Source organism: Sardina pilchardus, chromosome 10 (assembly GCF_963854185.1).
Source record: "Sardina pilchardus chromosome 10, fSarPil1.1, whole genome shotgun sequence".
Taxonomy (NCBI): domain Eukaryota; kingdom Metazoa; phylum Chordata; class Actinopteri; order Clupeiformes; family Clupeidae; genus Sardina; species Sardina pilchardus.
The window spans coordinates 23,907,498-23,922,644 of record NC_085003.1 but is presented as its reverse complement, the minus strand read 5'-3'; the positions used below and the strand labels follow the sequence as shown (position 1 = coordinate 23,922,644).

The 15,147-nt window shown below is 46.4% G+C and overlaps 1 protein-coding gene across 4 annotated transcripts in view; it reads left to right on the top strand.

The window, feature by feature from the left end:
* nav2b (neuron navigator 2b) overlaps positions 1-15,147 on the top strand; it is a 67,095-nt gene that overhangs the window by 42,860 nt on the left and 9,088 nt on the right. For 2 of the 4 annotated variants that reach the window (XM_062547173.1, XM_062547175.1), the window contains 16 exons: positions 52-75; positions 292-366; positions 3,347-3,430; positions 3,867-3,978; positions 4,473-4,747; positions 6,799-6,971; positions 7,473-7,553; positions 8,040-8,193; positions 8,576-8,732; positions 9,099-9,196; positions 9,406-9,501; positions 10,551-10,719; positions 11,471-11,706; positions 12,693-12,856; positions 13,608-13,679; positions 14,334-14,530. In XM_062547173.1, coding sequence (XP_062403157.1) covers positions 52-75; positions 292-366; positions 3,347-3,430; positions 3,867-3,978; positions 4,473-4,747; positions 6,799-6,971; positions 7,473-7,553; positions 8,040-8,193; positions 8,576-8,732; positions 9,099-9,196; positions 9,406-9,501; positions 10,551-10,719; positions 11,471-11,706; positions 12,693-12,856; positions 13,608-13,679; positions 14,334-14,530 — 2,167 coding nt within the window. The remainder of the gene's footprint in view (positions 1-51; positions 76-291; positions 367-3,346; positions 3,431-3,866; positions 3,979-4,472; positions 4,748-6,798; positions 6,972-7,472; positions 7,554-8,039; positions 8,194-8,575; positions 8,733-9,098; positions 9,197-9,405; positions 9,502-10,550; positions 10,720-11,470; positions 11,707-12,692; positions 12,857-13,607; positions 13,680-14,333; positions 14,531-15,147) is intronic. The other 2 variants (XM_062547176.1, XM_062547174.1) reach the window with 1 other exon arrangement.

Sequence of the window (15,147 nt, the reverse complement as noted above, 5' to 3'; positions counted from 1 at the left end):
TTCTCTCTCTCTCTCTCTCTCTCTCTCTCTCTCTCTCTCTCTCTCTCTTAGCCTGAAGAGAAATCACATACAGAGGTAAGATGACCTGTCATCGACCTGCCCTTTTTTTTCTGACAGAGTGCCAAACTTAAGTGTCAGGGTGCTGTCAGAATCTTTCTGATGTTGTAATGTGCTCATTGTTCACAACGTATAGCCATCGTTAACGTTATTTCTGCCTCTTGTTTTGTGACCCTGAGAAGCCGCCACTCTTACCTGAACGTGTAGACATGAACTGAGTGACGTGTTTTGCAGATTCGCAAGCTTAGGAGGGAGTTGGATTCCTCCCAGGAGAAGGTGTCGGCCCTTACTACTCAGCTGACGGCTAACGTGAGTAGAAATACACTGTAAAAAGGGCCGTCTACACGTGTGTCCCTCCCTTCAGTGTGTGTGTGTGTGTGTGTGTGTGTGTGTGTGTGTGTGTGCATCAGAGGAGTGAGTGGAATTACACTGTAAAAATGGCCGTCTACACCAAGAACGACAACTTACACAGTAACCGAAAGTGACACCGACAATATCGTTCTTCAGGCGTTATCGTTACCGCTTTCTGATTGGCAGTTATCATTAGTTATCGTTCATGGTGTGGATGGGCCTTCATACTAGGCAGCTTAAGCCTATACAGTACGTTTGTTCACACATCTTTCAATTGTGAGAGGCTGGTTGCGTGTGTCAGAAGCACTAACTGGGAATTTTTGTCCTGTTGGTTTCAATGTACAGTGTGCTCCTTTCACACTGATCTTGTAGATGGTTATGATTTCAAGAGCAATATTTCAAGGCTCCGTACACACGAATATTGGATTAGGAAGCTTGAATAAGGTTTAAAATGCTGTCTTGTGGAACACAACACCAGGTTTTCTACGGCTAGGTGTGTGTTTGGCACTGATCTTGGCTTTGTTGTGTTGCGTTTGAAGAAGTCGGTCTGTGGCCATATCATGTTTTTGTTGTTTTTGTCAGTGTCTGTGCCCACCAGTGCACTGAACATGGCAGCCTGAAGCGGCCTGTGAGAGCAGGAGAGGAGTGCTAGTTTGGATGACGCGCTCTGCTGGTTGAGTGCCTGTAAACAGGGCAGGCTAATGAAATGCATACGCCCCGCTTGGCCTGCACCCACACACTGCAGACGATGCAGAGACAGAGGCCCTCACAACAAACCCAGGGCTGTCTGTTACGCCACATGCTACTCACACTTAACACAAATACATACACAAACACACACTTAACACAAATGCATACACTTGCACACACACACACACACACACACACACACACATATACACACACACACACACACACACACACACACACACACACACACACATGCACGCGCGCACACACACACACACACGCACACACACACACCTATTATCACACACACTCATGCGATCGTATACTCTTCCACTGTGTTTGTGTGGCGATTGGCTCCTCTGAGGGTGTGCTCTGGGTTATCTCCAGTCTGCTTTGATGGAGAGCAGAGCGCATGTCCTGGCACAAGACGCCCACCTGAATGGACACGGGCCAGGCCCGTTCCCTCCATTCCATCCGCCTTATCTTCTCATGTTCCATGGCGCGCGCGCGCCTGTGTGTGTGTGTGTGATAGTGTGTGTGTGTGATGGTGTGTGTGAGTGTGTTTGATAACATCTGGGCGGCCGTACGTCTGGGCACTTGTGTTCATTCCTTCACGGAGACATGGCAGAGTGGGCAGGCCCACCGCTGTCGTGCTGGTGTGTGGGTGTGTATGTATGTGCGTGTGTGTGTCTGTGTCTGTGTGTGTGTCTGTGTGTGTGTGTGTGTATGTGCGCTTCAGTAGTTGACGGTTGGCTCCGGCCACTAGCGGTAGCAGCATGCCGCTGGGGAGCTCCAGTGCGGCGGTACTAGGCAGGCCCGTGCAGTGGCAGCCCCTGAACCGCTACCCGCCCGCGGGGAAGGAACCGGCGCGGCGGGAGCCGGAGGACGGGAAAGCCCGATGCCGCCGGCCTCTCCGGAGGACCCTGAGTCACAGCCCCGGCCAGGGACGGACCAACGCCTGCTGCGCGCGCTCACAGGTGGGCCAGAACCGACCGACACCTCGCGTTCACGCTTCGCTCACAGCCTGGAGCTGCCAGAGCGGCCGCCGACACTGAATATGACTCATTTCATCGGCGGTTATTGTGTAGAGATGCTTTATGGACGACGTGTTGCGTTATTAGTTATTAGTAGTCACGGGTCTTGTCTTGTCGGATGTCGCACGCTGTTTTATGATGTGGGAAAGTTGTGAGGAGAGGGAGTCAGCAGTGTAAGTGGTGTCTGTAACAGGCTGCGGAGATGTTCCCATGTTTGCTGAGTGTTCTTGTTCTGTCGTGACTCACAGTATTGTGAAACTTTCACGGAACTGCCAAACCGTGGATGTTTTATTTTGCAATCGATTGGAAATGAAAACAGATGTGCTTGACATCACTTGTCTTCACAAATATATGTGAAGCGAATACGAGCGAATATTGTATATGTCCTTTTAAGATTGCTGACTGTGATGGTATTGTGATCTTTGCTTGTTTTGTTTTGTCTCCCACAAGTCAGATTTACTGTGCGTTTAAGAGCATCTCTGCTTGAGGTATATTACTGTATGTATATGCAGCTTATCCCAGCTGTGCTGTGACATGCAGACAGATGAAATGGTGCGTCATCTGAGTTATCACTGGAAGAAGCGCTGGTGATTATGTGGCAGCCTGAAGCCCCCCGGTCTGGTTCAGTAAGGGGGGGCCACCCACTGGCCTGCTCCTGTCTGCCCTGTGACGGTGCGCTGATCGTGCCCAGACAGGGAGCCGCTGGGGAGCCATGCCTACCAAATGATCAGTCTCTGGCGGATGCCTTTCTGACGTGTTGTGGCCTGGCCTGCTTTTACTGTTTACTGACGAGAAAATGGACCTGACTGGAAGTCGGGGGGGTAGAGTGGGGGTAGGGTGGTGGTGGGGTTGGGTGGGGGTTATGTAATTACGTGACTTGTCTTTCCACATCTTTGAGCTCTGATGTACAAAGCAGATAGCCCAGCGCTAAGGGGCCTGTTGACATTTAAAAATGAAATCTCTAATCTCTCCCCTTGGGGTGTCGGCTGCTGTGTGCTGTCTGCTGTGTGTGTGTGTGTCTCTGTGTGTGTGTGTGTGTGTGTGTGTGTGTGTGTGTGTGTGTGTGTGTGTGTGTGTGTGTGTGTGTGTGTGTGTGTGTGTGGGGAGGTTGATTTGGGGGAGGGTGGTGTGTTGGTGGTGGTTTGTGTGTGTGTGTGTGTGTGTGTGTTTGTGTGTGTGTGTGCTCATGTGTGTGTGTTTTGTTGTGTACACAGGCTCACCTGGTGGCTGCGTTTGAGCAGAGCTTGGGGAATATGACCATCCGACTGCAGGGTCTGACCATGACGGCAGAACAGAAGGTGGGTCAGCGACTCCTATGAACTCCTGGGAGCAAAGCTGATTTGCGCCTTAATATTTAATCTTTATATTTAATCTATATTATAACATTTATATTTAATATTTAATCTTTAATGTGTGATAGTAGTTCATAACAGTTGAATTAAACATTAGGGGTTGAATATCATACCTGTACCTGTACACTAAATCACACACTGACTCCAAACGACTGAATCTAGAGTGTATTTTGTTTCGATGTTTATTTTGGTGTGTGATGTCTGTATATGTGATTATTGCCATCTGGGCTGCAGGTTACGAGATTCAGGCTTCTATAATGTCAGAAAGTCCCTTTATAAATGTGTACGGTCATGTAATGACAAGAGGAATATGAACATGTGTGTATGTACATGTTATTGTGAACGTGTAATACATATGGGATCGTAATTGGTTTGTTCTCAGGACTCTGAGCTTAACGATCTGAGGAAGACCATCGAGCTGCTGAAGAGACAGAACACAGCAGCCCAGGAGGCCATCAACTGTGTCATCAACACGCCTGACCTCAACGGCAAAGGTCAGGAGTCACAAATCACCAGTCACATGGACAGTGCTCACCCACAAGTCACAAATCACTATAGTCATAAGGACAGTGAAAAAACACACAAGTGTTTTTTTCTACCCAATAGCTGCTTCTCTCTACGAAAAATAAAGCTACATACATTCTCTGTCTACATGTACTAGCAAACATAATGCAGCACACACTACAGAGACCAAATATCTGGGCATTGTGGTATGAAAAGTGTACAGTAATTGTATATAAGCTGCAGGTCAGTGTTTTATGCAAGTAAAAAAAAACCATATGAATACCATATAAACTGCCCCTGTGTATTAACCTCATAGCTGAAAACATTTAGCAAAATCAGCTGTGGTTAATTGTTGGGAAATTACAGTACGTACACCAGTGTATTGGTTTGTTGTTTGATGGGTTGTGATGGGTTTGGAGTTGCTTATGTCTTATGTCTATTATTATCTTTTTTTTATTATTATTATTACTCCCCACATGTCCAGGTCCTTCCAACTCAGCCAGTGGATCGCCACAGTTGCAGTCTCCATCTCACATGCTGTCGCAGTCTCCGCCACAGCTCCAGCTGCAGCTCCAGCTCCAGCCCCAGACGCAGGCCCAGTCGCAGACGCAGACGCAGACGCAGACGCAGATGGACCTGCGCATCCACAGGCAGCACTCGTCTGACAGCGTGTCCAGCATCGCCAGCGCCACCAGCCACTCCAGCGTGGGCAGCAACCTGGAGCTGGACGCCAAGAACAAGAAGAAGAGGAAGAACTGGGTGAGCTCCGGCACACGCACACACACACACACACACACACACACACACACACTTTTTACTCGCTCTGTTTCTCTTTCGTTTCTCTCTCAGTCTATCTGTCTATCACTTCTCATCCCTCTTGCTTGGTCTCCTTGGTCTCCATTTATTTTACATGTTGTACCAAATCACTCTTGGACTGAAGTCTGAGTACACTAAACTCACATAAATGCCAGTCACGTGTACTGTCACATGTAAATGCAAGGGCACATATAGGGCACATATACTAACCACTCTTGAATTAAAAAACAATCTGTTTTTGTGTCTGATTTCTTCCCCTCTCTCACTCTGTGGCCCGACTGTCTCCTGCCTAGTCTGCGTGTACTGGAGGAAAGGTGAACGAGTTGGATGTGCTTTAATCGTGGTGTTCGTGCCCTCTAGCAGATAGAGCTTCCTTTCGTGTATTACACATGACAAACCTGACACAGCCAGTGAGCTTAGCTTTAAGCCTTGTCGTCGTAAAAACAGGTTTTTCATCGTGTAATAATTTTGTCTGCAGGCGCTGACTGTTGTTTTGAGCTTTTTTTTGTCTCGTCTGAAATGGAGGCTGTTTTAGAGACCTTCCTCGGTGTGGTTTGATTTCTCAGGTTGGTGTGTTTTGCGTTTGTAACTCTGCCCTATTTGCCCTCCCAAACAGGCCGTGTCGTGCGTGGGGATTAAGATGCAAGGCGACAGCGACGTCGACTATGTACGCCTCCTATTCAGAGTCATCTGTGTGTGTACTTGTGTGTGGAAGTTAGATTGTGAGGAAAACAGTGTGGCCATTCAGTTATACGACCCCAGTGAGATCTGGCAGGAGAACATTTTCCACCAAAACAATATGGTGGGAGAAATGAAACAAATAACAAAAATAAGAAGTGGCTGGGTAATCGATTGGTCTCACTCACTTACTCACACACTCACTCATTCGTGAAAGTAGGAAAGTGTTTTGTTTCAGAGCTGGGCATACAGTAGATGGTTTGCATTCCCTTCCCTCAGTGGTTGCTCATCTGAGCTCAGAGGATTCCTCTCAGCCGCTCGGTAGTTAGCGTGCCCGGTCTGGTTAGCTCCAGTGTTGTTTATGTGACTGGTTGTGTTGTGTTCAGCATCCCTGCTAGCCAAACCCCTCCAACGTCCCACCACTCCTGCCTCCAACGGACCCCAAGGCACATTTCTGTGTCGTGACTTGCACTGACTTCACACTCCCAGCGTTGGGAAAATGGGGGAGCAATGCCCAGTGGTGAACTCTGCACTCTCTCCTTGATGTCAGTTAATAAACTGTAGCGTTCCCTTAGGCCCTTACACTCCCTCTTGCCATAGGACAGTGGTGTGTGTGTGTGTGGGGGATTTGTGGTCCGTGGCTGTCATAGACTGTAGTTCTTCTGCCGTATTGTGGTAGTTGGCAGTGCGGTTTCCCTGCTGGGAATTCTGGGAGCGCCGTTGCCAGTCCAGAGCACATTCTTCCACTCTCGCATCAGCTCCGCTGCCTGTAACAGTAATGATCCGTTTCTACCAGAATACGGGCTGATGTTTTCAAACCTCTCTTCTCCCGTTTCCCTCTTTGCTCCTGCTGCATGGCAATCTGTAGGTCTATGAGGTAAGGTCATTGTTTTCCCCAGAACGTTCCCCAGTACAGTGACCTACGCATGCCATTGTGCGTCATTCAGTGAGAATTTTTGTGTGGATTATTTGTTTAATTTTGATCACAATTGTTACGTGCTTTTTCAATCAAGCTTTTTGATTGAGTTTCCTTGATCATCATTCCTTCTCTTTGGATAATGTAACTGCATAAAACAGTAAATTTCACATTAAAAATGTATACAAATGTATACATGATACAAGATAAGTGTCTAGTGGCTTGTGTGCCTTGCATAACATAAGATCATAAGTTTGCTGAACACTTGAATCAGTGTTTTAAGGACTTGTTGGTCATGTTGAGGTTTGATCAGCAGACGGTGGCTTTAGAGGACTCAAAAGATGTCGCTATCATGTGAAATCACCTCCTTGAATATCTCTCCTCTCTCTCCCCCCCTCAGCTACGGAGCTCTTTCAAGCAGGCCTTCACCAAGAAGAAGTCGCCCAAATCCGCGTCGTCCCACTCCGACATCGAGGAAATGACCGACTCCTCGCAGCCTTCCTCCCCCAAACTGGCCCACAACGGACCCGCCTCCTCCGCCCCCATGCTCCGCACCTCTCACTCCAACTCTCTGTGAGTGTCCTCCCCTCTACACCACCTCTGACCAGCCGATTAGACACACAAGACACACAAGCCTGAACTGACCAAGGGCTCACGCAGTTGCCAGTGTGTCTAGAATGCACATTTAGGGGGGGGGGGCGGGGGGGAAATGAGAGGTCTGAAAGTATGCTCACCGTCAGCCTGTGGGCTTGATTGCACACATATTTATTTCAATTTCAATCTGACCAAGGGATTAAGACCAAGTATTTAGAGGTTGTTTGGAATTTGGAAAGAAGAGTCTGTTCTTTTTTTGGATATGGGCATCATATGTATTTATATCAGAGGGTTATTATTTCAGAAAGTTCTGCCACTTTTCTGAGGCATATGGTTGTGTTTCTGTTGTTTTGCTGTTGTTGTTTGCACACTTTTTGAAGAGAATACAAGATTCTTGCGATGATGCAAGGATTGGTAATAGACATAGCCAGTTCTGTTTAATAGCAAGTGTTCTTCTCTTGTCCATGTTTTTGTCCGTAGCCCTGTCCTCACCCCGCTGCCTGCTCGAACGCGAGGCTGGGGCAGTAACAGTGCTCTCATGAGGACAGGCTCTCTGGCTCGGTAAACACCAAAACATAAACAGGACAAACCCCCCTATCAATCTCCTGTGCTTTTGTGATCCAGATCCAGAATCATTTAAAGAATCACTGCCAGTTTTACCCCCAATAATCCCCAAACCCAATTATCACTCAATTTTCCTCAGTTTTTAGTTGACGTGTGCTGTAATCACCCATCCCAACCTCACTCCTAATCCAGCTCTGACCCAGATGATTTCAGTGATTAAAATAATTGTTGTGATGTTGTGGTGTGCATCCTGCCAGGTATTGGTTTGCCAACAGTCTGTGATTGGAAATTATATGGAAATAGCAGAGTTTTGTTTCCTTGATGGAAAGACTCAAACTGAACCCTGGTGGGACCGAGTATGTGTTGTGATTCGGCTGTGTTGTGATTCTGCAAGTGCTAACACTATCCTACAGTAGCAAAGCCTCTGAGGCGATTCGCTTCTGAGAGGCCCAAGTGATTGATTTCATTTGGCGTTGTCGGCAGGATCTCCGAGTGCGTGGACACCGACGCCGAGACGGTCATGCAGCTGCGCAGCGAGCTGCGGGACAAAGAGATGAAACTGACCGATATCCGCCTGGAGGCCCTGAGCTCTGCCCACCAGCTCGACCAGCTGAGGGAGTCCATGAACGGCATGCAGGTCAGTCACAGCTGCTTGACCACCTGGAAGCTCTATGCGCTTTTGTCATCCATCAATCTCATGCTAGGATTCTCAAACAACCATGCAGCCAGCAGCCAACACTGAAAATGTTCAGAGATGACGAGAGTTAAGACAAGTCCTAATTAAATGGAGAGTACATGGAATATCTGAACTCTGGGAATGCATTAAAGAATTAAAAATTTTTTAATCAAGACTATTAAAATTAATCAAGACTAGTATGTTGCATACAGAGATTTTACCGGCAGAATTCACACTGTAGTTTGTAGTATACAATAATGCATATGTTATTATGAATGAGTAATTATTGTATTGAACAGTGCACTAAATCTGAGTGTGTGTGTGTGTGTGTCCGTGTGTGTAGGGTGAGATAGAGAAGCTGAAGTCGGAGAATGACCGTCTGAAGACGGAGTCTCAGGGCAGCTTCAGCAGAGCCACGTCCCAGTCGTCCTCCCTCAGTCCCTCTCTACCAGCGCTCTCCTCCCAGCAGAGCCTGAGCCTCAGCGAGTCCACCAGCCTCGGTGTGTGTGGGTGTGTGTGTGTGTGTGTGTGTGTGTGTGTGTGTGTGTGTGTGTGTGTGTGTGGCTGTGTGTGTGGCTGTGTGTGTGACTGTGTGTGTGTGTGTGTGTGTGTGTGTGTGTGTGTGTGTGTGTGTGTGTGTGTGTGTGTGTGTGTGTGGCTGTGTGTGGCTGTGTGTGTGTGTGTGTGTGTGTGTGTGTGTGTGTGCCTGCGTGTGTGTGTGTGTGTGTGTGTGTGTGTGTGTGTGTGTCTGTGTGTGTGTGTGTGTGTGTGTGTTTGTGTAAATTTTTATGGCAACAGCTACTCCATGCCTTGCTGCACTGAGCGCCTAGCTGCTAGCATGCTAACTGAGACCCCTGATTCTGCAGACATGTTGCTGGAGGACTGTGGGGATGGAGGCTCCAGGAAAGAAGGCCGGCGTGTGAAGATCGTAGTGAGCTTGGAGGACGAGGCCAAATGGAAAGAGGTCAGAATCGGGTCATATTTCGCTTCCTATTTGAATGACACTGAATATCTTGGTATGTGTTTTTAAGTTCTAGATTACACGTATATGTTAAAGTTCACATGAATAGACCATGTTTCTTATTTTTCTTCCTTATTTGTGTATTTATTTTTGGAATAACTCCCTTCGCTTGTTCCTGTCTAATATTCCGACTCCGATTCCGCCTCGAATAGGACGGCAGCCCTCGTCAGTTCCTGATCGGCTCCATCGGTGTCAGTGGGAAAACTAAATGGGATGTGCTGGATGGGGTGGTCAGGCGTCTCTTTAAGGTAAGCTGCTCCCTCAGCTGGTGAACATGTGCGTTAAGATGAACTATGCCGGGTTTTTTTTTTTAGCTTAATTTACCTTAACTGAACAGCTTTGGAGTCATTGGAATGGTTATATGTCTTTTTTCGGATTGAATGGTGGCCATTTCGCTTCCACCTGGTGTCTGTGAGCGGAAAAACCACCCTTGCAACTCTGGGCCGGTGGGCCGGTGCACTGACAAACAGAAAATCTCGTAGCCTCGCGATCATACTCATGAAAAGGCAGACTAACCGATTGAGGAGTGTTATAAAATATGCACACTGAAGCTGTAGGGGAAGCTCTGCAGAGAAACCTGCAAGCGTAAAGCGAGAAAACAGCCAAGAAATCGCCAAACCTGCATAGTTCTTTAAACTGAAGCGAGATACGTGCCATCATGTTTTGAACTATGGACCATTTTCACATAAATGTTTGGAGAACTTTGACACTGTTTATAGATAGCAGTTCTAGTTTATTTGTCAATCTATCACAGTGGTTATCTATATATCTATGTCTCCTCCCTTGGCATCGCTTCTAGTTTGAACTCTACATACAATAACAGTCCGCCCCTTAAGAACACACATTCAGTCCATTCAATCAGATTCTGTCGCAGATCATTTCAGATATGCACAGGAAAGCTGTTCAGTTCCACAGGAGAGATGTTAAATGCCTAGTGCTGTAGGCAAAGGATTTCCCCCAGCGGCCAATCAACAACTAACAACTAGTTTTTCTTTGCTATCAAAAACAAAATCACCAAAAAAAAGCAAAGCAGCCTTCGAGAGCATTTCACTGGGGTTATCTGGCAGGAAGTAAATCATGTGTTAGAATCTGACATACAGTCATTTCCCGCATATAAGCCGCATTGTGTATAAGCCGCAGGACAGTGTTTTATGCAAGTTAAAAGAAACAAAACCATAGTATCTGCCCCCCTGTATTAACCTCATAGCTGAAGAAATTTTGCAAAATCAATGTATAAGCCGCGGCTAATAGTCTGTAAATTACTGGTATCTCCAATATTGTCTTTCTTGTCTCTCAGGAGTACATCATCCACGTAGACCCGGTGAGCCAGCTGGGCCTGAACTCGGACAGCGTTGTGGGCTACAGTATTGGGGAGGTGCACCGCACCAACGGGGCAGAAACACCTGAGCTGCTACCCTGTGGGTACCTGGTGGGCGATAGTGACACCATCGCTGTCAAGCTTAAAGGTAGGTGTGTCCTACTGGGAAAGTATCAACGTAAACTGTTGGTGTGTGTGTGTGTGTGTGTGTGTGTGTGTGTGTGTGTGTCTGTGTGTGTGTGTGTGTGTGTGTGTGTGTGTGTGTGTGTGTGTGTGTATGTGTGTGTGTGTGTGTGTGTGTGTGTGTGTGTGTGTGTGTGTGTGTGTGCAAGACTCATCATGTTCATGAGTTTATGACTCACTGTAATGTAAACTTGCTGTTGTGGTAATGAATGGTGTAGATTGATGTACTTACTGTAGGTGAAGGTCAAATGAAACCGGTACAGTTGCATAGTTGTAGAGTAGATTTAGAGCATTTTTTTCTTTCTGCTCTAATGCACACTCTTGCAACATCTGTTTTTTTTTTTTTTTTGGAGGGGGGGGGGGGGGGTTCATTTTGTTACAACCAAATGGTTATATACATCTCCAGTAGGGGGCGTTGTAACATGAGATTCATGTGTAGGAATATAGCTGAACTTCTATCAGGACGGTGTTTTATGCAAGTTAAAAGAAATAAAACCATATTAACACTATATTAACTGCCCCGCCTGTATTAACCTCGTAATGGAAGAAATTTTGCAAAATCAATGTATAAGCCACGGCTAATAGTCAGGAAATGACAGTATGAGTGTACTCATTCAGAGTGGCGCTCTGCTGTAAAGTGTCAGTGGGAAGTGGGGTGGTTAGACAGATCGCCCCTTTCTTTGCGCTGGCGTAACCCCTGGTGTGGCCCCCTACAGGTGTGTGTGAGAGCAGCACGGACAGCCTGGTGTTTGAGACGCTGATCCCCAAGGCCATGCTGCAGCGCTACGTGACGCAGCTGCAGGAGCACCGGCGCATCATCCTGTCCGGCCCCAGCGGCACCGGCAAGAGCTTCCTGGCTAGCCGGCTGGCCGAGCACATGGTGCTGCGCGAGGGACGGCCGCTCGCCGACGGAGCCGTCGCCACCTTCAACGTGGACCACAAGTCCAGCAAGGTCCGAGCCTGACCATTCTGTACTCCTTAAAGAGGACATAGAATGGATGAATTGAGTATTGCACTGTGTTCTCTGATGTTAAAATAGTATATTCAACTTTGATTTAAAAAAAATAAACTCAATTGCAATTTTACAAGACTAATTAAAACCATATATTTAGGCTGGGTATTGAAATGGTCCGTTTGACTAAATAGCACCCTCCTTGGCAACCCCAAGGTCTGAGCCTGACCATTCTGTACTCCTTAATGTGCAGCTTTGTGGGTTTGGGTTTGGGGGGAGAAAAGGATAGAAATACATACAGGACATGAGTGTTTGTGTGTCCAGAACAGCACACAGTAATGTGAACCTTCTTCAGTCGGATTAATGTTCTTGCATGTTTGACCAATTCTGTTACCCATATGAGGCATTTTCATAAAGCAACATCATCCAGTTGAAACCGGTTTTGTCTTTACAATCACAATGATCTTCATCTTAATCACCCATCCATCACTTACATGTGTAGGGATGACCATCATTTTACTAATAATGTCAGATTAACCGTATCCAAGATCACCATCATTTTACTAATAATGTCAGATTAACCGTATCCAAGATGACCATCATTTTCACTGATACTGTTGGATTAACCATATCCAAGATAACCATAATTTTCACTGATACTGTTGAATTAACCGTATCCAAGATGGCCATCATTTTCACTGATACTGTTGGATTAACCGTATACAAGATGGCCATAATTTTACTGATACTGTTGGATTAACCATATCCAAGATAACCATAATTTTCACTGATACTGTTGAATTAACCGTATCCAAGATGGCCATCATTTTCACTGATACTGTTGGATTAACCGTATCCAAGATGGCCATAATTTTACTGATACTGTTGGATTAACCATATCCAAGATAACCATAATTTTCACTGATACTGTTGGATTAACCGTATCCATGATGACCATAATTTGGTTGCTATATTGCGCTCTGCAGGAGCTGCGTCAGTACCTGTCCCACCTGACGGAGCAGTGCAGCAGCGGCAGCATGAGTGGCCAGGTGGAGGACAAGCCCCTGGTGCTCATCCTGGACAACCTGCACCACCTCAGCTCGCTGGGCGAGATCTTCAACGGCCTGCTCAGCGCCAAGCACCACTACTGGTGAGCAGAGGAGAGCAGAGCAGAGCAGAGCACTCCACAACTCACACTGATAGATAGATTGATAGATAGATGGATACTTTATTGATCCCCAAGGGGAAATTCACTGGGCTATGGGCTTGGGCCAGAGAGAGGGAGGAGGTACCGCCACCATTTCAGTGACCCATGCTAGGCTAGCCACTTCAGCCAAAATTAAACTCAACAGGTTGCCACCATCTTCAAAAATGGTGTGCTTACTTCCAGACACATTTTCACAAATGAGCCCACATTAGTTCCACATTACAGATGGCCATAAATTATCATGTGGAATGGCAGATCCTCTCAGCTTCAACACTGCCAATACACACAACATATCCAGATACATATCCACACAACATGTCCAGATAAATATCCACACAACATATCCAGATACACATCCAGACAACACAACTTACGTTTCTTGCCCACCATTCATGTGGAACCTAATTGGCTTGTTTGTGAAGATGTAGCTGGAACTGAACACTTGTCAGACAATATTTTTGAGATAGTGGCAGCCAACTTGGATGCTAACTGGCTGAAGCTAACCCTTCAAATCCTGACCCACTGGACTGGGCAGTTATTCTGCTCTGTGATTGTATCTAACTTCCTCTCAAATGTACGAAAAACCTATTTGGAAAGCAGGCCAAAAGAATCAGCCTGGCTGATTTATGAGATAGGGTCTATTCAAATGTCTTTGCACAGTGAATAACTATAATCTCCTCTCTGCTACACACAGCCCTTACATCATCGGCACCATGAATCAGGCCAACGCTTCCACCCCCAACCTGCAGCTTCATCATAATTTCAGGTAGGAACTGGTTATTTATGCATTTTCTTTTTCTAAGACAGAAATGTCTCTCTGAGCTTTTGTACAGTTTTTGTGTGCTCTGTAGGACTTGCTATTATCAGGGGTATCCACAAGAGGGCAGTGTCTCCTCAGATGCCCATCTGACCCAAACTATCACAAACCCTTTCTGCTCCCTAGGGTCCCTTCTGCCTCTCGACATTGCAAACATGTCATTTCCTCTTGACATAAAGCGTTTTAATCGTTCATTGAAAAAGCATAGACCTATTCTGATGAGTTTGATAGAACGGCTAAAGCATTACAGTCTTAAGTTGACGACGGTGGGATTGAGTGAATGGCCCTACAAACTACCTGTTAGCTCATAGAAACATCACGTGGCTAAATGGCTGAACATTCAGTGTCATTTTTTAATTCACTGCATGTTCCATGTTTTTTTTCTAAACTGGAAATGGTCACAATGTCGAGCATAAACCTGGAGTTAGCTGTGAAACCTACCCAGACTTCACGTCTGAGTGTCTGAGTCTCAACAGTTAGTGAGGCTCCCCCCCAACTGTAAAGCATTGTCTGTGTCCTTTTAAAGCGCTATATAAATACAAGCTGTTGTTGTTGTCATTGCTGTTATCATGTCAGAGTCTGACCCTCTACGTGTTCCCGCAGGTGGGTTCTGTGTGCCAACCACACGGAGCCGCTGAAGGGCTTCCTGGGACGCTTCCTGCGCCGGAAGCTTCTGGAGACGGAGATCAGCAGCCGCACGCGGAGCGCGGAGCTGGTGCGCGTGGTGGAGTGGCTGCCCTGCATGTGGCACCACCTCAACCGCTTCCTGGAGGCCCACAGCTCCTCCGACGTCACTATCGGTGAGAGACACCTCGCTCGCGCTCACTCATCAGGACAGGAGATCTCCCTCCTTCTTTTAAGTGGTTTAGGAATTCATGGGTTTCATCAGGTCCCTTTGCGCAAGTGTATAAAATCAAGCGCCTAGATTATGAATGCAGACTGCATAGTGCTTGATTGATACACCTGTGGAAATGGACCTGATGAAACCCATGAATAGCATTTTACACAGAAAACAAAACAGGACGAAACCACTGATAACAAAGTAATATAGATAAAGATATGCACTTAATGTGCACTGATCAGTATTTTTGACTGTCCAACACATCAGATATAGTTTCATAATGTTCATTCTTTTGTCCGAATTACATTCCTAGTGCATAAGATTGAAGGTTTTATTTTTTTTTATCTTAATTTACCTTAGCATTGGGGGAACAAGATGGCGCCGTAGAGTGAGCAGCACGGTGCAGCAGCTCCAGTGGCTTTTCTTATCATTTATGCTTAAATACGTGTTTGTACAATAGACATATAACCAAATTGTGAGGAAGGCATCCTAACATGAGCCTTGACATTTATTTTCCGCAAAAGTCGAACAGTATGGACAAAAAGGCGTTGAAAAGACTTCAGAAAAATACTCCGG